Source organism: Protobothrops mucrosquamatus, unplaced genomic scaffold (genome assembly GCF_001527695.2).
Source record: "Protobothrops mucrosquamatus isolate PMUCROS unplaced genomic scaffold, P.Mucros_1.0 scaffold_230, whole genome shotgun sequence".
In the NCBI taxonomy this organism is placed as follows: domain Eukaryota; kingdom Metazoa; phylum Chordata; class Lepidosauria; order Squamata; family Viperidae; genus Protobothrops; species Protobothrops mucrosquamatus.
This window is the reverse complement of record NW_015386306.1, coordinates 259,746-282,830: the sequence shown is the minus strand read 5'-3', so window position 1 is coordinate 282,830 and position 23,085 is coordinate 259,746. Positions and strand designations below refer to the sequence as shown.

General features: G+C 37.1%; 1 protein-coding gene across 1 annotated transcript in view; it reads right to left on the bottom strand.

Moving 5' to 3' along the window:
- FAM184A (family with sequence similarity 184 member A) overlaps window positions 1-15,175 on the bottom strand; it is a 50,213-nt gene extending 35,038 nt beyond the window's left edge. Inside the window, exons 1-2 of the mRNA XM_015829080.1 lie at window positions 14,945-15,175; window positions 5,182-6,036 (exon numbers count right to left, since the gene is read on the bottom strand). Coding sequence (XP_015684566.1) covers window positions 5,182-6,036; window positions 14,945-15,118 — 1,029 coding nt within the window. The 5' untranslated portion in view covers window positions 15,119-15,175. The remainder of the gene's footprint in view (window positions 1-5,181; window positions 6,037-14,944) is intronic.
- Between the last annotated feature and the right edge of the window lie 7,910 nt (window positions 15,176-23,085).

Here is a 23,085-nt window from a genome sequence, read left to right as displayed (position 1 = left end):
AATAGTACATAATTATCTGTGATTTATTAGTGAAAAACGAGTGCATATGTACTACATAGTGAATTGGACCTAAGAACTATGATTAAAAGTAAAACATTTAATAACACTAATCTGCATCAAATTGAAAAAATACATGAAATGTTATGTCAATTCTAAAGCAGTTGCTATGTTTAACGTTAGGCCAGAGATTATGCAAGATTTTATTTAAATAGAAAAAAAACTGGATTTATTTCATTTTTATGATATTGCCGTTTAGAGGAATATTTTCTTCAAATCTGGGCTGTGTTTTAGTCATAAAAACCTGTATGAGGGCCATTTAAAATAAAATATTGTGTGGAATATGATAAATGTCCCTCCACTAGCAAACTAATTTCATATGCAAAAGAAGGGGAAAAAAATTTCAACAGTTTTCCACCTTTCTATGTAACCCTACTACAATCTCTTACCCAGAATAATCTCATCCAATGCAAAGCTGATAGATACAAAGGGAGGATAAATTGCTGAAAATACAGCAATTTTATTCTATTGACAGAATAAAAAGCTGTATTACACTTTGTAATTGTAATATTATAAAATTTTATAATTTTATCATTATATTATAAAAGAAATACACTGAAAGAATAAATTATAAAAAGATTAGTTAATATCAAAATTCCAAAAGCTGTTGGATAAATCAAATAGGTTCATTAAAAGAGAATTCCTTAAAACAGAATTTCACAGTCTTTGTGAAGTGTCAAAAAGGCCTCATATAATATAGTTACTAAGTAATGATATATTAAAAAAAAATGCTAAGGATATTTTGACAAGTTATACTAAATATTCCAATAATATTGTAGATAGGTTAGCATTTTGCCCTAAGGAAAAACTCATTTAAAATTTGAAATAAATGTTAATTAGAATAGATATTAAAAGATTTCCATTAAAAATGAAAATCTATTAAAAGAACCCATGACAATTTAAAATGCAGCTTAGAAGCAAGATTGAAACCAATTAATAAATATGTTACTGATTACAAATCAGAATTATATACTGTTTTGATCATTTCTTCAGGCTGTGTTAGATGACAACAAGGTAAAACGTATAAGTGCTTAAAATGCAAGATGAGAGTGAAAATACCATTGGGCAAAAATTAACATTTAGCACAATATTCTTTCCCACATTTCCAAGTATAAAATACTTAAAATTGCTCAATATTGTAGAAAGAAAAGCAAATGAATTGTGTAGATAAATAGCAATAGCACTTAGACTTATATACTGCCTCATAATGCTTTACACCCACACTGGCTGGTTTACAAAGTCAGCATATTGTCCCTAACAATCTGAGTCCTCATTTTACCAACCTCAAAAGGACAGAAGGGTTGAGCCCTGTCAGGTTCAAACTCCAGGTTGTGGGCAGAGTTTGCCTGCAATACTGCATTCTAACCACTGCACTATCAGAACTCCTTATTTTAAAATAAACTATACAGGTAATACTTGACTATGACCATTCGTTTAACAATAGTTCAAAATTACAATGGTCTTGGAAAAAATGACCTACAACCTGTCCTAGAAGTTATGACCATCACACCACCCCTGTGGTCATGTGATCACAATTCAGGTGCTTGGTAACCATGTAGCATTTACGATGGTTGCAGGTCGTGCTGTCATGTGATCACAATTTGCAATCTTTCCAACCTGGTTCCAACAAGCAAAGTCAATTGCTGAAGTTGGATTTACTTACTTGACTATGTGACACAAAGAATCAGAACAATGCATTAAATTGCAGTTCAACCTTTATTGCTCAAGGCTACACACAAGAATCTAGCTAACAAAATTCAACACTAAATGGGCACCAGATAACAATCAGCACCAGATAACAATCAATGACTTCAAGAGGGATTGAATTTAGGCTGTTTGTGGGAACGTAATGACTCTAGGAGGATGATTCGTTTAACTCCATCTCCCAGCTCTGCCTGCTCTTCTCCTACTATGATTCACTTAACCACCAAGTGATTCATTAATTACCATAGTAGTTTGATTCACTTAATAACTGTGATAAAAATGGTCATAAAATCAGGTCTGGTCACATAATGACTCTCTTTATGACTGCACCAACTTATGACAGAATTTCCAAACCTAAATCTGGTCATAAGTTGAACACTACCTTTATACACATTCTATATCATAGCAATAACAATGCAAACAGGCACAGAGACCACTCAAAGGACCTCAGTTATAGTTAGGGAATCTGTATGTGCTGGAATTTCAAGTAGCTATTTATTTCTTTACAGCCTATATTTTCCCTAGGTGTCAGGTCCAAACAACCAACGGTTACTTCTAAGTAGTTTCTTTATTATTGCTTGCCTAAAAACAAATTCTTGCCAGATGAAAACAACTATCTGCAATAACCAAAACATACTCCATGAATTACTAGGGAAGGTCTGACCTTGCTCTCTTCCTACCAGCAGACATTCCGAATTCTGCTGTCTCTTTGCCCTCTGGGAAAGAGCTCTTGCTTCCTGTGACTCCTGACTATACTTCTACATCTCAGGGCAATATACAGGGGATTTTATTCTGTAAGCAAGCTGTCTGCCAGGGAATGACAGGCTAAAATCACTCAGTAAATTAAAAGAATTTAATTCTTAAAATGTGACGAAATGTTAGTAACTGAACTACAGGAAATAGAAATGCATTTAATGATGTAATTAATATATACTAGGGCTGTGTAGGGCTTTAGATTTGAAGGCAAACAGGTATCCTGGAATATGCATGGTCCTCATTTAGATCTGTCTGCAACTCTTAAATGAAATGCATCATTTTCCAGGATTCTGCAGCTACAGCAAGCTGCTTTAAAAAGTTGCAGAAAGATAGGTAATGTAAAAAATAAGCAATATGAATCTCTAAAAACAGAATTTTAAATTTAGGGATAGGAAAAGAATAAAAAGTGATATTCAATATTATTGGTACAAAATAGTTAATACAGATAAATTATTCCTCCCCTTTGTGGCCATTTGTGCATACATACGTATTTTCAAGGTATACAAGGTATACAATGTGAACCTATTGTAAACCAAAGAAATTAAAGGTATGAAATAAGAAAAAGGAGAGCAAATATAGCTAAAACTAGTATATGCCTTTACTATACTACTCCATATCTTTCTCTCCTTGCAAACCATTCTTGCTTTTACCTTGATTTTACACTGCCTAATACTCTACTTTGTTCTATAACTTATCCTTTTTTCAGAATTTCATCAACTCCATCCAGCCATGACTTTTTCAGTTTTCCTCTATTTCTAATTTAGTCGCTCTTTCCTCATCAGCCAGTGTGATTGTGGGATAGTGCTAGGGAGACCCATATTCAAACTAGGGAGACCCATCTTCAAACACAGCAGGCCTGACTTTTGGTAATTCAATGTCTATTTCTACTGCATCCAAATTATTTTTATACTTTTCCCGACACACTTAGCTCTTTCTACTATATAACAAAGTGGGGTGTTTGCATACTATTATATGCAGTCATTTTCACTTCTTTCAACATTAACATATATTATTTTCAGAAGAGAAAAAACACTACCCATTGTTTCAAACTAGCATTTGCATGTAAAAATTCTCCATCTTTACTAAATATTCTACCAAATATATATATATTCATCTACTTGATATATTTTTATTTATATACAATTCACTATAGCTCTTTTTGTCCTATCAAATATAACATCCTTGGTCTTTGATATACTGATTTTTACATGCATGCTATTTATTGCATTAAAAAATCTAAAAGCTTTTTAGATTTCAACCAACATGGAACAATCTGCATATCAAAATACAAATACACATTTACGCAGTTAATACATCTCACCACAAACATTCATTATATATTTTATCCACAAATCCATTAAATAAACAAAAGAAGACTAAACATCCTTGTCTTACTTTGTTGGCTAGTACTGAACCATTTGCAAAATATTATTTTTATACCTGTTATTTTTAGTGCATTCAGCAATCAATGGTTGATTCTGTATTCATGTAATATTGCCACAATTCAGGCCTATTCACTGCATCATATGCTTTCTCTAAATCAACAAATGTACATAAACTTTCTCTTATTCATGCATTTCTTAGTATCTTTCTAAAGAGCAAAAATCTAGTCTACACACATTGCCTACACATTACATTAGTCTACATATCCTACACACAGTACTTCACAGCTTTTACCCATTGTCACATTTTATAACTTTCAATCATAATTCTTCCAAGCATCTTTCCAGTTAGCCTTAATAAAATTTGCTGTTTTCCTTTGTATTAGTGAACTATGAACAGCCTTCCTCCAATTGTCAGGTACAGATACAAACTTTACATCTTTAGAAAAATCACAGTCATTCCATAAACATAACACATCCATATTGTAACTTTTATCCGATTCGGTATTTAGTGTTTTTATTTGGTAAGCATTTTCAGTTCCATTCTTCAACATGCCATTATTATTTCCATAGAAAAATATCTATTCCAAGAAAAAATAGGAAAAGATATGGACAATACAATTACAACCTTAATTTTAACAATAAAATAACATTTTGATCTGGGCAAATGTGCATATGTATGTGTACATATACATACACTAACATTTCAACTTCCATCAGAGAAGATGCCCACGTAAGAAGACCTGAGCACATAAAGGAAAATGTGGAATATACAGTACATGCAATAAATAACAATAATTACATAAAAGTTCCAGATGTAGTGAGGGAAAATCTACTCCTTCACTTAGATTAGAGAAATAAGACTTTCCCCACTTGCTTTCTTCTACTGCGGCCTCTTAAGCCACTCCTTTAGCTCAGTAGATGTTATAAAACAGAACAGAATGTTTATTGGCTCCTGCAGGGAAGGGAAAGGATATTAGAACCAAAATTGCTTCTGCAATGAGCTCTAAAAATCTAAGCCATTAATTTTAACAGAACACTAACTATTTCAGTTGCCTTTGGCCTTCACTATTAGAAGAAAAGCTACTGCAGTTTTATACAGAAAAGCAAACTTTGTCACAGCTCTAAATAAAATAGGAAGAAATTACTTGGTCTGGCAATCTATTGCAGGTAAACTAATCTGATTTTACACCCAGCTGAGCAACCTGAAACTTCATCAACATCATTCTAACAACTGTATTTATTTATTGTTAAAGAAACAGCATAAGAATAATCATCTCACCTGCACACTGTTTTCTGAGGTACTTAGAGCCACTTGAAGCTTCTGGCATTTTTCTCGAAGAGCCCCTGCTTCATCCTGAGCCATTTGCAACTCAGTTTTAAGTTTCCCCAGATTTTTTCGTATAACTGATTCTTGACTCTGAAATTCCTTTCTTAGTTCTACTTCCTTTTCTTTGCAGGATTTCAGGCTTTCGGCTGTAAACAATTGTGATCTTTTCATAGTATCAAGTTCATGTTCATAGAAAGATTGAGCTTTGCTGAGTTTACCTTCATACTCCTCAATAAGTTTTTTTCTTTCTATTCTTAGCTCTTCTATTTTAGCATTCAACTGTTCCACATCCTGCCTATGCAATTCTTCTATTTTTTCCTGACCTTTGCTTAAAGTAACATTTTGATTTTGATGTGTCTTCATAAGTTCTTGGACCTCAAGTCTATGTGCAGCTTTCAGCTCTTCCAGAGCTGAACGTTTATCTTTCTCAAATTGTAACTGCTGTTGTATAAAACTTCGTAATCTTTCCTCAAATTTCTTTCTAATTTCTTCCACTTCACGTGACATAGTTACAACACGCTGGACATGCTGAGCTTCTGCACAGAGTTGCATATCCTCAACTCTGTCCTTATAAGCCTCAAATTCAGTTAAGGCTTGATGCTTCATCTTTTTGTGATCTTCTAACGACTCTTCTAAAACCTGGATTTTTCTTTTTAGATCCATTTCTTCAGAAACTTTACCCTTATATTGCAAAATCTTTTCTCTGGTTTCTGCAAGAATTTGTTGAATTTCTTCTTCGTGAGCATCCTTGAGAGCTTGCATAGCAACTTCATGCTCATCATTTTTTGTGTTCAAAGCATATATTACCTGTATATAGGAAAATATAAAAATATATATTTTCTTATACATTATTTCAAAACAATACAATATGAGAAACTGTATGGTGAAGTTCAGAATAACACAAAAATATATTAATACACAACAAGATTAATGGCTATTTTCTAATTAAAATATCATGGGCAGCAAAATTAACTACGTTAAAATGTAATATATTAAATATGTGGTATTGTTTCCTAAGTCTGTGTGCTACAGCTGCTAAATTACACATACATTGAGAAAGCACCTTTAAGCCTATGTATGTACTTGAACTAGAAAGGAAAAAAAAAAAAGCATTCTCCATAGATCAGGTCTGGGACAGAGACTGGCCAGAAGTCAAGATCGAGACTTCTCTATGATGCAAATCCTATGAACTATCTAAGCAGAAAACTAACAATTAAACATTATATATTTATCTTTTTATCTGGCCATCTGATTTCCAAATGACTCTGAAGGACCTGCAACTAAGAACTAATATATACTAAAAAGCATATAAAAGATACAACAGACTGGAAGAGCAATGTATCCAAAGCAAAACCAAAATAAAACAAACAGGCAAAGAAAGAAAAGACAATCACCTTGTCTCCCAACATCTGGGAGAACAAGGTTTTGAATAGTTTCCTTGAACAACATAATGGGGAAGGGGAGCCACACAGATCTCTGGGGGAGGGGGTGTCATTCCATAGGGCGGGAACTGTAACTGTGTTGGTGTATGTTCTGAGTTCCACAAAATGTTATTTAATTGACAGGACTTGAGAGCATCTACCTTGCTAGACTGTACAAGTGGGCAGAGATGACTGGAACTAGGTGGTTCCAGGCCCTAGGGCAGGGGTAGGCAACCTTGGCTCTTTTATGACTCGTGGACTTCAACTCCCAGAATTCCTGAGCCAGCATGGCTGGCTCAGGAATTCTGGGAGTTGAAGTCCACGAGTCATAAAAGAGCCAAGGTTGCCTACCCCTGCCCTAGGGGGCTTCAAAGGTGATAACCACTATCTTGAATTGCACCCAGGAGCCGAAAAATATAGCCACTCAATCTTGTAAGGATTGATCACAAGTCTGCTTCTGCATTTCTCCTCTGGCAATATATAATCATACCAACCTAATAAAATATTTGGTTTCTTAGTCTTCAGAGGCATCAATTACCATGTTTATTACATCTCATCCTTCTGCCACAAGGTTTCAGATAATTTAATATTATAACAGATGATATAAGTTAACCTACAGAATACTACAGGAACTTGCCTAGAACATTCAGTGTACTTCCTGCAGGAGAATAACATAACCCAAGAGGGCCACTTGCACTTTTTTTACAGCTCAAACAGCCACTGCCCCATTCCTCAAGGTTGTGTAAAATTGGTAAATCCAGTGGAAGGACTGGTGTTTATTAGCCCTGTTAGTCTCTCATCAGTGATGTTTCTAGGTCTTCAACACATTTGAATTCATATTAAGAAAATTATGAGAGAGAATGAATGAAAGAGCAATTTAAATGGGGAACAGTGGAGTAAAGGGGTATGTGACCAAATACCCATATCTGACATAGTGGTTTATTTTAAAAAATCAGAAAAATGAATCATATTGTAGATATGCATCGCAATATCCGCAGATGAAAATACATAGTGAAAATCTATTTTAACAGACTGGTAGTCCTCACTTAATAACCCTAACTGGGACTGGCAAATCTACTATTAAGCAAAGTGGTCACTAAGTAGGAAACCACACGATGATGATTGTATTTTTTGGTTGGAAAGAGACAAGACTAGTTAATTTATAATTAACGTCTGTGAGTTATAGAATCAAACTATAATGCTGAGGTTCTCTTGCATAAAAAGATTTTCTCCTTTCTTACACACTGCAGTGAGTGTGGGGTCTGCTGCCTATTTATATGTATTAATCTACCTTACCAGGTTTGGTGGGGATATAGTTTCCTCCATGGTGGTTCTTGCATTCTTGTTTTCTGCTTGACTGTTTGTCTGGTGCTAATCTCAGCTTATCTGAATGTTAGCTGCTGAAGGAGATGTGTACTAGTCTTTTTGTTTTCTTCCTAGATTTTGTTATTGTCTCTTTTGAATAATGCGTAAAGGTAAAGATCTCCCCTGTCCAGTCATGTCCAACTCTAGGGGGGGGGTGCTCATCCCCATTTCTTAACCGAGGGAGCCAGAGGTTTCCAAAGACATTTCCCTGGCAATGTGGCCAGCATGATTATACACCAAGGTGCACAGAACGCTGTTACCTTCCCACCAAAATGGTACCTATTTATCTGCTCACATTTGCATGCTTTTGAACTGCTAAGTGGGCAGGAGCTGGGGCAGGTAACAGGAGCTCACCCCATTGTTCAGCACTCGAAACCCAGTCTTTAACTGCTGAAACATCAATCCCCCCCCCCCCATGATGTGAATAGTATGTAAATGTGCCTTATGTCTATGTAGCTATTAATGGTTGATTTGTCTGAATGCCAAGCTTCTGGGAATTCTCTAGCATTTTTGGATTTGGCTTGAGCTAAGATGCTAATAATTTCCCACTTGAAACTATAGTAGAACACGTCCAAGTTATATTAAGATTGTTATATTGCTCTGTTAGTTTTATACTCCTTTATGCTTCTGCTTGCTTGCATACAACAAGAAAATGAAATCCAAAATTAAATGCAGAGTGACTTCATATATTTCTGAAATATCTATACCTACATATTTATATCTATATCTATAGGTAGTCCTCAATTAACAATCATTGGTTTAGTGATTGTTCAAAGTTACAACAGCACTGAAAAAAGTGACATGACTTTTGCAGCTTTCCCATGGTCACACAATCAAAATTCGAACACTTGGCAACTGGTATGTATTGATAATGGTTGCAATGTCCCAGGGTCATGCAATCATTTTTGTGGCCTTCTGACAAGCAAAGTCAATGGGGAAGCCAGATTTACTTAACAAGCATGTTTACTCACTTAATAACTATCTTGCTTGTCAGTGGAAATTTTGAGCTCAGTTGTGGTCATAAGTCAAGGACTACCTGTATTTATATCTATATCTAGCTAATAACAAGCAATATATATTTCTTATTATTTATTTAAAAATACTTTAGTCCAATAATGTCAACCACTATGAGCTGGCAAGCTTAAAAAATAAGAACTACATGGATTCTGTTCTTTTTTCCGGGTAGGTAATCTAACAGAATTGTGAAGGCTACAGAAAGAATTCAGCCACATAACATATATACATAAAGCAGACCTATTCTCAAATTCTTTTCCATTCCGCCCCCCACCCATAGTTCTTCTGTCATGGGCCTATTTTCTCCTTAACTATCTTATCACTGCCAAGTATTTCATCAAAAATAAAAATACACCGGGAAAATATTCTAACTGCATTTTAAAGGCATTTAGAACTATTTCTGTCTCTCAACTTTTAATTGGCGAAGGGTGGAATAAATTCAAAGCTACTGTAAATGAAGGATTAGAATAGCAATTAAAGTATCCTATGAAAGAGGATATGATGAAAAAAAGGAGGACATTGAGTGATATTTTTAAAAAATAAATGCTAACCTGAACCAAAAATAATTATAACAGCAATGACTAATGTTAGTATTTCACCCATCAATGTAAACACTCTCCACTCACAAGAACACTTTTATCTCACATACACACATAGCTGCTAGCCTTTCACAAGGCACTAAAAACTTGACTGTTCCCTCAGGCATTTGGATCTTGAGGTTAAGCAAATTCTGCTGGTTGACTAATTTTATTGGTGTTTTTCTTCTGTTTCTAAACTTTACTTATTTATGGTCAATGATCAGCAAAGTAGTTACAACACTAAATAAAACATCTAAAATCAGGTTCAAATGAAATGAAAAGAATAACACCCTAAGGACCTGCCAGTTAAAATTTACATGTAAGAAAATAAGCAAAGCAAAGCAAAGCAAAACAAAACAGATTGTAACAATACATTTAAAATAAAGATTATAGGAATATTTTCATTGTATCTTTCTAAGGTTTAGATATCTTAAGCCTTCTAAATGCACTAACTTCCAATAAAGACTTTGGAATTCTATGACAGTGGGGTTCAAATCTGAGAGTGGAACTCAACTACCCCTGCCTGATTAGAAACTTAATCTCTACGAGAAGGAGTTATGGGTATATTAGTATATATTAGTATATTACTAATATATTAGTATATTACTCATAAAAGCAATGGTGCCCTTTATTTACTCATGCATTGGTCACTTCATTATTGGATTATTGCAATGTGTTCTACATGGGGTTGCTCTCAAAGACCACACAGAATCTACAGATGGTTCAAAGAGGTGCAAGCAGTAAGGGTTGCCTCTTGGTGTGGGCATGTTTTACCATTTATGTGTGAGCTGAATAGTTGCCAGTTGGCTTCTGAGTGCAATTGAAGGTGCTGGTTATTACCTGTAAAGCCCTGTATGGCATAGGGCAGGGGTAGGCAACCTTGGCTCTTTTATGACTCGTGGACTTCAACTCCCAGAATTCTGGGAGTTGAAGTCCACGAGTCATAAAAGAGCCAAGGTTGCCTACCCCTGGCATAGGGCCTGGAAAATGGGAGACCACTTGTTGCTACTTGTCTTGCCATCCAAGTACATTCCAGCAGAGTAGGTGCTCTTCCATTAAATATTTCCATCTTGTGGGACCTAGGAAGTGTGCCTTATATGTTGCAGCCCCCTCCCTCTGAAATAGCATCTCTTTAGAGAGAAGGATGGTGCCATATCTCCTAGGGTTCCAAAATGTTTGGAAAACAGGCTTTGGTCCCAGTCCTGGAGTTAAGGTTTGCTATTTGTATAATGCCCCCTATTTGCTTTATGGATTTTGTTATTATAACATTTGAGTCTGGGCTGCCTATTCATTTTAGCTTTTCTGTGTCTTTTTTTAGTATTGTGTGCCACTCACAGTTGGGTGGCCAATAAATTTAATATTCATTACAGCCACCTGGTAATTTCTCTTATGAAATGGCTTTTATTTCCCTTTGTAAATTGGGAACATTCCTTTTCAATCTTGGACATTTGTGATGTAGATTATTATTTATTATTTTGGTTTTAACTTTTTGCATGCCTTCCAGAATCATTGTAATGAGATTGGTAACCATCTTCTAAATCATTCAAATAAAGGAATAAAAGATAAACATTTGATTTGTTTCTTTCTCTGTACCCTCAATTAATACATAGGTGGGATGTTTAGTGTTTTGTTTTCTAGCAGGTAATCAGTTGCCTTACAATAGACTTAAAATTTGCACCTGTAGCTGCCAAGAAAAGGAAAAAAGCCTTGGAATTTTGCCCTAGAATCATCAGATTGTTCTGCCTCCTTATTTCCTTTCTGCCCAAGCTATTCTGCCTCAATAATAAGCAGACTCCCTGGACACCAGCCAGGTCAGAATTATACTTGCATATGCTCTTCTGTTTCCAAATCTGATGCCATGAAAAGTCAGGAGAGTGGAGATACCATATCTGGGCTAAAAAATCCAGACAACCAAAAGAGGGAAGCAAAGAGATAAGAAAGCTTCAATTAACAGCTGCCATCTATTAGTTACTCAGATTTCCTGCAGTCCAGAAACTGTTAAATCTTTTTTGGTGGTGGTGCGGGGTGCTTTCGAGTCACTTTATGACTCCTGGTGACTTTCTGGACTAATCTCTGCAGTGGGCAAGGCTTTTTGGAAATGTTTTGCCATTGCACCCTTTCAAAACCTGAGCTAGAGTGACTGGCTCAAAGTTACCCAGCTGGTTTTGTGCCTAAGGCAGGACTAGAACTCACAGTCTCCCAGTTTCTAACTGACACCTTAAACTACTATACCAAACTGGCTGTCATATGCTGTATAGTAGAGGAAACAAAACACAACAGACAAAGAAAAAAGAGTAAAACATGCAAAGGGTGGAAATACACAAAAAAATCTGGACCATTCACCACAGTTTTGGTAATCTGACCATCTTATGAAGGATTCTGGATTTTTTTTGTATACACTAAGCCATGGAACCTAAATTGGATTAAAGATATGTATCATTAGTGAGGTCCTGCAGCTTCTTCTGTTCTCCTGTTACTAGAAGAAGCTTAATCTTATCTTATGTAGCATGAAGTAAACCAAATGAGTACCTAAACTGACTCCCGGCAGCATCTGGTGATAGTGTAAAGATAATTAGACAAGATTCAATTAGAATATGTGCTGCCTAAAGGTGCTAGACACAGTATACCCAGGGCTCACATAGCATAGGCTCCTTTATAACTTTTCATCAAATTCAGGACAATAAATGGAATAAATATGAAGTGTCAGAAACTCAGCTTGAATATTAGAATGTTTTTAGTGTTATGACCATGCTTTCAAAGGGAATTTTTAATAACCATAAAATATTTACTGGTAATGGGTAGTCCTTGACTTACAATCATTTGTTTAGTGAAAATTCAAAGTTACAAAAGCACTGAAAAAAGTGTCTTATGGCTATTTTCCACGCTTGCAAATGTTGCAGCATCCCCATGGTCACATGATCAAAATTTGGATGCTTGGCAGCAGCATATATTTAGGACGATGGTAATATCTTGGGGTCATCACCTTTTGCGATCTTCTGACAACTGCAAGGATTCACTTAACAACTGTGGCAAAAAAGGTCATAAAAAGGGACAAAACTCATTTAACACCTGTCTTGCTTAGAAATGGAAATTTTGAGCTCAATTATGGTCATACGTTGAGGACTACCTGTAGTCATTGATTTACAATAAGCCACCTGGCAACCGTTCAAAGTTAGGACCAATTTGAAAAAGGGGTTCCGACAGTTGGATCCCCCCACAACGATCAGACGACTACACTTCAGACAATTGGTAACATCACTGCATTTACAACCATTTGCAGTGCCCTGGGCTTACATGACCATGTTTTATAACAGTTTTGCTTAACAGGGGTGCTTATTTTTTGGTAAAACTGTATCCATAGTGAGCAGTGGATTCATTTAATGACTGTGGCGATCACTTAATGACTGTGGTGTTCGCATTTTCAATTATGGCATTCGCTTAACGACTGTTGCAAAAAAAATATCATAAAATCAAGTTGAGCACATGACCAATCTGTTTTATGACTGTTACAACTTTTAACAGTAATGGCCAGGCTCCATTATGGTCGTAACTTCAGAACTACCTGTCTTAGTGGTTTAAATAAATGATATGGCATATTTTTCACTGGGCATATCAAATTTTCCTCATCACACATTCAATACATTTTGCTTTCTAACAACTATTTTAAAAAGTTGTTCAAGAACTTCCACATTATATAGAACTTAAACTATGAAATTCATATTATATAGACATCATATTATATTACATCTGAATATAGCAAGAATAATCTCATCCAGTATTCAATATGAAACCAGAGCTGGTCAGCTGCTTTGGAGAAATATTTATGTACAATTTAAAAGTATTCTTCATTCATTCTTAGTCCTAAGAGTTACATTTGGAGCCATATTATTTTTGAATCTGACATCTCATGTAAGTTTATAAAGGGTTTGGTTGACAGGTGCCTCTTTAAAATGTAAAATCAATTGTGAATGGTACTGTGCTTGCATTAAGAGTATAAATCGATGAAGTCCAATAGTTAATCAAATTCAAAGCAATCATCTGCCTCTTGAATAAACACTGGACATTTCTTATACAAACAGAAGTAAAAATCATATTTATAAAACAGATTCAACCATTTAAATTATCATTAACCCTTCTACCCCCAAAATGTAATTCAAACATGTTTCATAAAAACAATGCTGAAATTAACATACCAAGCTTGTCATAAAGTGAGCAATATTTGTATACATCAGGCTTCTGGAATCTAGTGCCTCCAGATATGTTGGGAATTAAACATATGGTTGAATTATCTACTGATTATAGCAGCTGTAGTTGAACACATCTGAAGACACCAGGTTTGGGAAGGAAGTGTACATTAGTTGAGCTTGATTAATATACATTTTAACTTTACCAAGCCTATCAAACTGTGGTTGGATTATAAAAGCAATTTATATTCTTGAAAAACATTTTTGCAAACTGTCAAGGCATGTCTATTTATATACAGTATATGCAGTCTCCTATAACGTGTATAGGAAATAAATACATAAATCTTGCATTTATAACCAGAAATGGGATTCCTGGAATATATTGCTTGAGATCCTCTGATGACACTTGTTCCAAATTACATCTAAATGACAGGCTACATGAACCTCTATCAGGGCGAATGCCTTTTTATAGTAGATTATGATTATGAAACAATCCCCAAAGAGAATTTTGTAATTCCTTTCTAAAGGCAAACCTACTTATTTTAATATTGAAAACTGCCAAGATTTGCATGAATAGCAGTTCTGACACAAATCAATAGTTCTTAGGCATTTATAAGGCTCAACTAGAAAATTCTTGAATCCTTATAAAAAACAAGGTACAACAGAAGTTAAACAAGTTATTGAAAATGAAAGCACATTTAGATGCCAATATAAAAGCAACAATTAAAATATATGCAATTATGCACCATTGGCTATCAGGGATACAAACATACCATCATCCATTTGTACATTTTGTCAAATCTCCCTACGTTCAATGGAGTTTATCACTGTGAGCATATCTTGGATTGCAACTTTCACTCCTCCACTTAGGAGAAAGAAACAGCATCACGGAGAAGAACATGCCTTCTACAAGGATCCACTGATAAATAACAGAAGAGTCACTGTGCAAATAAACCTGTCAAAAATGGTTTTGTTCTGAAACGTTGACATTCCGCCAAAGGATAATTATTCTCTTTTAACCCATGCAAAGTTTGAAATGCAGAGTTTCAAAACACATACAAAAACAAGTAATAGGAGTGAGCCAAAGAAACATTTGAGGAAAAGACTTGGGGGGGACGTGTGTGTGTGTGTGGGGGGGGGGAGGCTCTCCTACCTTGGTTAGCTGAGCTATTTTCTTGCTCATTTTGAGATGGAGATCCTGGTTGTATTCCATGCCGAAATGGGAGGACATCGCTGAGGAAGACGAGCTGGCGTTGAATTTCCCAGTGCTGGTCGAAGAACTGCCGCTGTAATAGTGCTGCTGCCAGCTCATCCCTGGTGTCGCCATCTTCCACAGCAAAAGAGACCCCGTGAACGGATCTGCCAGGCACCAGGGGAGGAAGAAGAGGACAGCGAGGATGAAAAGCAAATGTAGGGAAAGGGAGGGAGGATAGAGACAGGGAACTAGCGCTCCGGGCAAGAGAGGGAAGGTGTCAAAAGGAAAGAGGGGAGGTAAAAATTCCTCCTCATCCCCCCCTTTTTTTTATTCAGGGACGCGCGCGCGCGCGCAAATACGCGCGCGCAAAAAACCAGCACCTGGCCCTCGCTGTCTTCTCTTTCGGGCCTTAAGTGGTCATTTTGGCCTTTTCTGCACCGCTGTCTTATTCGGCTGGGAGGAGAGATGGGGGGGGGGGGGGAAAACAAGGGCCCTACAGCCTCTCCTCCCCCGCTTCGCCCTGGTGTAGAGAGGCGGGTATTTGGAGAGAAAGAAATTTCCCCCCTAAGTGTGAGCTTCTCCGTTCAATGGAGGTATTAAAAACCAGCCTCCTGCAGACCCTTACCACCTCCCCCCCGGGAAGCCCCGGCAGTCCCTTCCCTTTCTCCCGTCGAGAGATGGCGGGGAAGGAGGTGTGTGTGTGGGGGGGGGGGAAGGTGGTCCCCGCTCTTCCTTCACCGGAGCATCGCTCCCCGCGGGACTCTCTTTTAACTCCCGCGGAAGGAGAAGGACCCCGAGCAGCCGGCCTGCGCTTCCAGGGCTCCTCTCTCTTCTAGACGCAAAGTTAAAAAAAAAACCAAAAATAAAACCAGAAGGAGCCGCGGCGACCTCGCGCTCCAGACCCACCGTCGCCAACCGACGGTTACCAGGGTCCCACCAAACAGTTTACACCTCGCGGGTAACGTCATTTCCGGCTCTGTCGGCCTCTCTCGTCTCCGCCCCCTTTCAGAACCTCGGAAAGAGGCTTTAAAAAAAAAAAAAAAAAAAAGAGTCGCTCGCAGGGATCGAGCGCTTCGCGCGCCCGCCAGGCCGTGGATACATCCGCGCTAAGCTTGGGGTGGAGGGTGGGGAAGGGGGGGTAAGAAAAGGAATCCCTCTGGGTCTTCTGTGGATGTCACTCTGGAATCTGCCGCTCCCTCCTCTCCTCCTGGCGTCAGGCCTAAAGAGCAGCCAGCTTTGTTTCCCGGGCTGCAATCAACAATGACAGGTGTAACAGTCTTGCTAGGATCAGACTACTCTGGTCTCCACAAACAGCAATCGCCAAGAAAGACAATCTCTCTCTCTCTCTCTCTTTCTCCCTTCCATCCCTCAGGCTTTTTTTTTTTTTTTGCGTGGCTCTTGCTGCTTTGGAAGAGGTGTACTACACACCCTTCTCAGACCTGCTCTCTGCTAGGTTGTGCAAGCTGGAGCATGAATGAAGCACCTGGGTTTGAATGGCGACATGGGCAACTTTGTTTATTAGATTGAAAAGGCTGTCCAACTCAACCCTGATTTTGGGAAGCATGCTGATTAAAAATAGATGCAATGCCTAAGAACAAAAAAAAAAATAGTAAACATGAATATGTGAACGACACACTGCACTCTAGATGGGCACGGCCTAACTGGTCTCATAATTTGGGGAAAATAATAGGTCAGCGATTGTTTAAAAGCTTGCAGGATTGGAGCAGTCTGAATCTCCAAGGGGATGCTACTCTAAAGGCAGGCACTGTGGCAGAGAAGGTGCACTTCCTAATGCCATCAAATGACATTGCTTAATGGATGGGACACAAGGCAACCTTGCTATGTCAGATCTTATGAGGCAGGCAGAAATGATGGGACTGAAGCATTCCAAGGCATAGATCTTGTATATCTGAGTAAGGACTTTATATTTCATAAACTGTGTCTTGAATTGTTTATGGAAGCTCACTGATAACCAGTGCACCTCACACAGCAGAAATGTTCCCTGGGTGTACTGAGGTGAGCCCAGAATTGCTTATACCTTTGTGTTCTGGATCAGCTGTAGCTTCCTAGTGATCTTCAAAAACGGTCCCAGGTAGAGCACATTACAAAGTGACCCAGACCTGAATGACCATGAGACCCCTGGTCCAAGAAAGGACACATTTAGCACACCAGATGAATCTGGGAGAAAGCCCTTCCAGCTAAATTGCCACCTGATCTTCAAGCAAGGTGTGATGGATTGTGGCTATAAAGGGGGAAGTGTTGTGATGGACTACAGTGAAAAGGCAGTTTTCCAGGAAGGAGGGAGCACATTCCAAGGAGATGGATGAGACAAGAGACAATACAGTCCAAGGCTGGATTGGAGACAGAGGAAGAGGTTTAGGATAGCCGCTCCCTAGAGTCTATATCTGTCAAGGTTAGATTAGTATAGATTTAGTCTGACAAGATTCTGTCTTTATAATATAAACAAATAAAGAACTGGATTGTTCTGTGTTGTTCTTGGGCTGGGCCTGTCACAAGAGCTGAGAGTCCAGGAGGACCCTCAAACTGTACACATATTCTTTAAGGGGTTGTGCCACTTCATTCAAAATAATAGGCAGAGAATTGTAGCATCAGAAGAACCATGCATCCCTAGTTCTTTAGTCTTATCAGGGTTAAGTTTAAGCTTGCTTTTCCTCATTCAGATCTGAAGAGCCTTCAAGTACTGGGACAAGACCTCCACAACCTCCAATATCTGGAGTGACCAGATATTTGGTTAAGTATCATCATCATACTGATGATCCCTAACCTCATTCAGTAGATGATACCCAGAATTCCCATGAAGATGTTAAACATCAGGGATGAGAGTGCCAAGGCTTAGGTGCCCTGCAAACTAAGGGCTTTGGACTGGATTTTTTTTCTCATCAATCAACACTGATCATAATATAAAAAGGAGGAAATTCAGCACAGTACTATGCCTTCTGCTTCAAAACCATATAGCTGGTCCAGAAGGATACCATGATTAAAGGCCACTGAGAGATCGAGAAGAAGAACCAATATTTTTGCTGCAGAAAGGGGGCTTTGTATGTATGCATGCATGTGCACATCTAGACAACTGGGAACAAGTTTAGAAGCAGCATGATAAATGATGTGGCTGCTTTAATGAAGGGAGGGCTGAACCCACAGGGTAAAGATTTTAGGGATCTTTAGATTCAGAGTCTCTGCAGTCACAAAGACAGCAAATGGCAAACCATGTGGCATACTTTCATAATGCAAGCTTTGACTTTTTGTTGTTACAATCCAGTGTTGCAAACAAATACAGAATAATTTAAAACAAAAATATGTTTGAATTGGAGACCATGAGGCAATTACACTGAAGTTCAAATTGAAGGCAAAGACTGGCCTAAAAAGGGAAGAAGTTACCTAATCCTTATTTTTATAGATGTATGTAACTTAAGGGTATACATGTGAATGAGCGTAGAAGATAGGTATTTAATTTGGTATGTATAATTGCAGAGTATTTGATTGGATGTAGCACATCATGTATCTTGTGAGGTCAGTGAGGCTAACTAGAGTATAACTAAGTGGTAATAGGCAGGAATACAAAGACAATGGAAGTTTTGAAAAAGCAAAAGGGAAATATTTCATGAATGTATGAAATACAGTTTTTTATGGAGAGTTAATGATATGAGAATTCTCAAATTGTTCCTGATTCCAAAGTCTGTGTTTACCTCCTAGTTTCTTTTCCTCATCAGTATTCCTTAGCCTTCCAAATATTTTATGGCTAAACTGATGGTTTAATTCCCCTGTAAGGATGTATTTGAGCTAAGGACTTTTAGCTTGATCTCCAATATTCCTCTTCATAAGCTTGGTTAGATGGAAATTACAGGCTTCAGTAGTTGCTGGTATACAAGTTCAGCAAAAGGTTATTCTTATTCTCAGGTATGATCTGCTTAAGCTGGTGTTTCCCAAGCCTGGGTAAATTACTCAAATTGTGTAAAAGTGGTTTTTCTTTGGGTAACAACACACAAACCCGTTATCCAATCACAACAAGGACATTTAAATTGAGTTAAAGTGTTAAAGTATTTTACCTACATTCAGTGGTGGGATTCAAATATGTGAACAATTGATTCTCTGTGTGGATGCCGCTTCTGGAAGTCCATTCGGGGCCTGGAGAACAAACAATTAGCTACCGGTTCTGTCGAAGTGGTGCGAACCAGCTGAATCCCACCACTGGCACACATTGGATGAAAAGGACTTTCTGATAAATGGTTTTGGATAAATATAAGTTTGGGAAGCAGTGCTTTAAGTGCTATCATGCATGTCACTGTGCTTTCCCACAAAGTGCTTTTCTTTATATAATTACCTATATCCATTGGAAGTACCTACCATAGAGCCTCTAGCACTTACCCATAGGTTATAAGGCTTTTTGTTAAATATACTAATTGGATTTACCTGAGAAGATGAATGACCACCAAGCACTTTTAAGAAAAAGTGATCAATCTTAACACAATTCAAAACATGTTGAAATATTATAGATCCTTCTGAGGGAAAAAAGAACTGGACATTTTCTCCACTTTTGTTTGTGTCTTGTTTTCTTTGGTTTCTTAAAGTCCACCAAGAGCACTTTGGCCGGCTGCTAAGAATAGTTTTCATATGCAGAGTCTGTAACTTTAAAAAGGCTTTTTAAAATTTAAAATTGTCTTCTTTCAGTTACTGGGCAATATGAATAATTACCAGTCCTTCTCAAATGTTTCATACTTTCAACAAAGTAATTAAAAAAATATGATGGGGCCATTTTGAATTATAGTAGAATATATGAATTGGAAGGAATAAATCATGTCCAAAATGGACAATTTCCTTGTAACAAGATTTGAAAAGTAGAATGACCAGTCAAAAGGTTCATTGAAAACAAAGAGGAATTGAGAAATAGTAATTCTAAATGTCTTCCAGAATCTCAGAAGGGCAAGGAATCATGCATACTTCATTGTTTTTAAAGTTTAAACAGGAAATCAAATTGACTTTTATTAAATAACTTTACACAGATTATAAACAGGCTCAAAATATTACAACGTGTCTATAGACAACCAAACAGGGTGGAATTGTATAATGGGATCATCAGCATACTGATAGTACCACACCCTTTGTCAGCCCGTGACCTTACCCAGAGTTTTCATGTAAATAATGTTAAAGAGAAGAAGAGAGATATCCATGCCCTGAGGGACTCCACATTGCAAGGACCTGTTTTTGCCTTACCTGTTTTTGCCCACCAACACAAACTAAAACTGGCCACTGAAAAAGGAGACAGGCTTGGGAAGCAGCAGCTTAAGCAGATCATACCTGAGGGGGGAAAATCACCTTTTGTTGAACTTGATTTCAAACAATATAAGTGATTTGTATAGTCACTTTTAACTGTAAAGATGTGGCTGGGTGCACATATTTTACACATGCATATATTACTTTAATCAGGGACTTCCTTAGTAATATTCTTCTTAGAAAGCAAAATTAATCAGAAATTTGAAGCTATTAAAAAAGGGATTGGAATGGAATGTTCACCTTTTTCACTCCCAGTCCCCAAAGCTGCCTCAGAGGGATACCATGATTATACACATCCTGAGCCCCCCAGGTGCAACCAATATGGTCTTGGTATTGAACACTGACCTGAACCCAGACTGGAAAGGGTGCAACTTCACTATCTTGGCTAGAATAGCCATGTCTACAATCACCATCAGGCTCACTGCTCTATGGTAGCTCTTTTATTTACAGTCAAAAAGCACTTCTGTCTCGCTATGGATTAATCTGAATTTGTTTCTCCTCATTTAAGCCCTTACAGACTCTCTACATCTAAGCCCTTACAGTCTCTAGATACTAGTTCAAAGATCCCATGGGGTAACCAGACTGAGGTAGCGATGTATAACTAATATGCAGATTGATATCCTAATATTCACATGTGTTAACTAAATATTATTTGAGGGAGTAGGTACTTGAGGGAGAAGACTGAATCCTGTGGAATGCCCTAGTGGAGGAGACATGGGTTCAATTGTTTCTTCCCTATAAATACTGACTGGAGCTGTCTACTCATGTAGGAGCATAACCAATGCAAAATGGTGTTACCACCTCCCAGTTTTATGGAAATCAGAGGTGTAATTGAAGAATGCAATTTGCCAGCATTTAATGTTTGTCTTCTGAACTGGCCTCACAGAATTCCTTAGATAAATTTCAACTGAGAAAGCAGTGAACTGTGAATCTGCTTTAGTCACAATTTTAGATGATCTCGTTGGCATGAAAGTATGAAGACAACTGTGAATTTTAAATATGTTGCTTTAACCTATTTTCTTTGGTACATGTAGCATGATATAGATGATAGCACTAAAGAAAATTGTATATTACATGCACAAACTAATGCATTCATCCTTCTGTTACCACCAGTAATCCTTGGAAAGCTAGTCAGATACTTATATTTGAGGGGATGTCACAGAGAAGAGGGAATCAACCTATTCTCCAAAGTATCTGAGGGTAAGACAAGATGTAATGGATGGAAAATAACCAAGGAGAGAAGCAACCTAGAACTAAGGATAAATTTCCTGACAGTGAGAACAATTAAATCAGTGGAATGGTTTGCCTCTAGAAGTTGTGGTTGTTCCATTACTGGAGGTTTTTAAGAAGAGATTTGCTCAGCCATTTGTCTGGAATGATATAGGGTCTCCTGCTTGAGCAGGGGGTTGGACTAGAAGACCTCCAAAGTCCCTTCTAACACTGTTATTCTGTATTCCTACCAAGAAAAGATGACTGACTGATGGAGCCCTACAATTATTTTCATATCTTGAGAGAAATGAGACAAACATTTACAGAGAAGAAAGAATTAATACAATCTGGTAAAGGAGAATAGAAAAACTGTAGAAAATTAATTGTATCAATTTTTTATTCCAGAAGATTTTTTTTTTTATAAATAACAGTATTCTTTTTCAGGAAAACATTTTAAAAACCCTCTTATCCAGATCACGGCCTTCAGTTAACTGAAATATTTATATACAAGTAGTCCTAGACTTACAACAGTTCATTTAGTGACCATTCAAATTTACAGTGGCACTGGAAAAGTGGCATAATTGTTTTTCACAGTTATGACTGTTGCAACATCCCCATGGACATGTGACCAAAATTTGGATGCTTGGCAACTGTTTCATATTTATGATGGCTGCAGTGTCCCATAGTCATGTGATCATGGCTAACTTAATAGCTGTAATGATTCATTTAACAACTGTGGCAAGGAAAGTTGTAAAACACACTTAGCAAATGTCTCACTTAGCAACATACATGTTGGGCTCAATTGTGGTCTTAAGTCGAGTACTATTGTATTGTATAAAGAAAGTCAGAACGGAATTATGAATATTTAAATACATGAAAAGACATGCAAATGATTCAGGAGAAGTGATACTGAAATGAAAAGAGCATTAAATGTATGAATTCATAGCTGAAACAATGACTAAACAAATACATTTTTAGTATAATATTTCACTCTGTAGTTAAAAAGTATTCTTTATTTTATTTTTAAACTTGCAAAGGTACAAATTATTCTGAATTCAAATGTCCTTTCACATACTTAATCTATTCCCTCTTCTAATCTTGTCATTTTGAAAGTATATTCTTTCAAAAGTATATTTCTTTCCATATGCAGTGTCTGCATGCAAGAAGATAAAAAAATGGTATAAGCTATAAGTTGATTTGACATCTATAACTATGGGAAGTAACTGTCAGTTAACTGTCAGTTAATACAGTTATAAAACATTGTATTTCTAATCGCAGCGCAAGCCTTCATTATACTGAAACGGAAAACATCATTACTTGTCAAATCAATTAAAGAGTTTCTGTATTTTTAATTAAATTTTGTATTTAATTAACTGCTGACATTTTAATATCTGTCAATTATTTTTGTCTCAGTGCTGAAAGATTTGTGAAATACTGCTGGTGGGACCAAAGAGTATCTTCATTGCACAAAATGAACATTGTTATTATGGGGGGAAAAAGGCAACCCATCTCAAGGAATTATATAGCATCTGCTACCAAAATGAGATCTTTGCTAGGTAAGTGTCTTAGTGCAATAACTATTAATTTGAGGCACAACA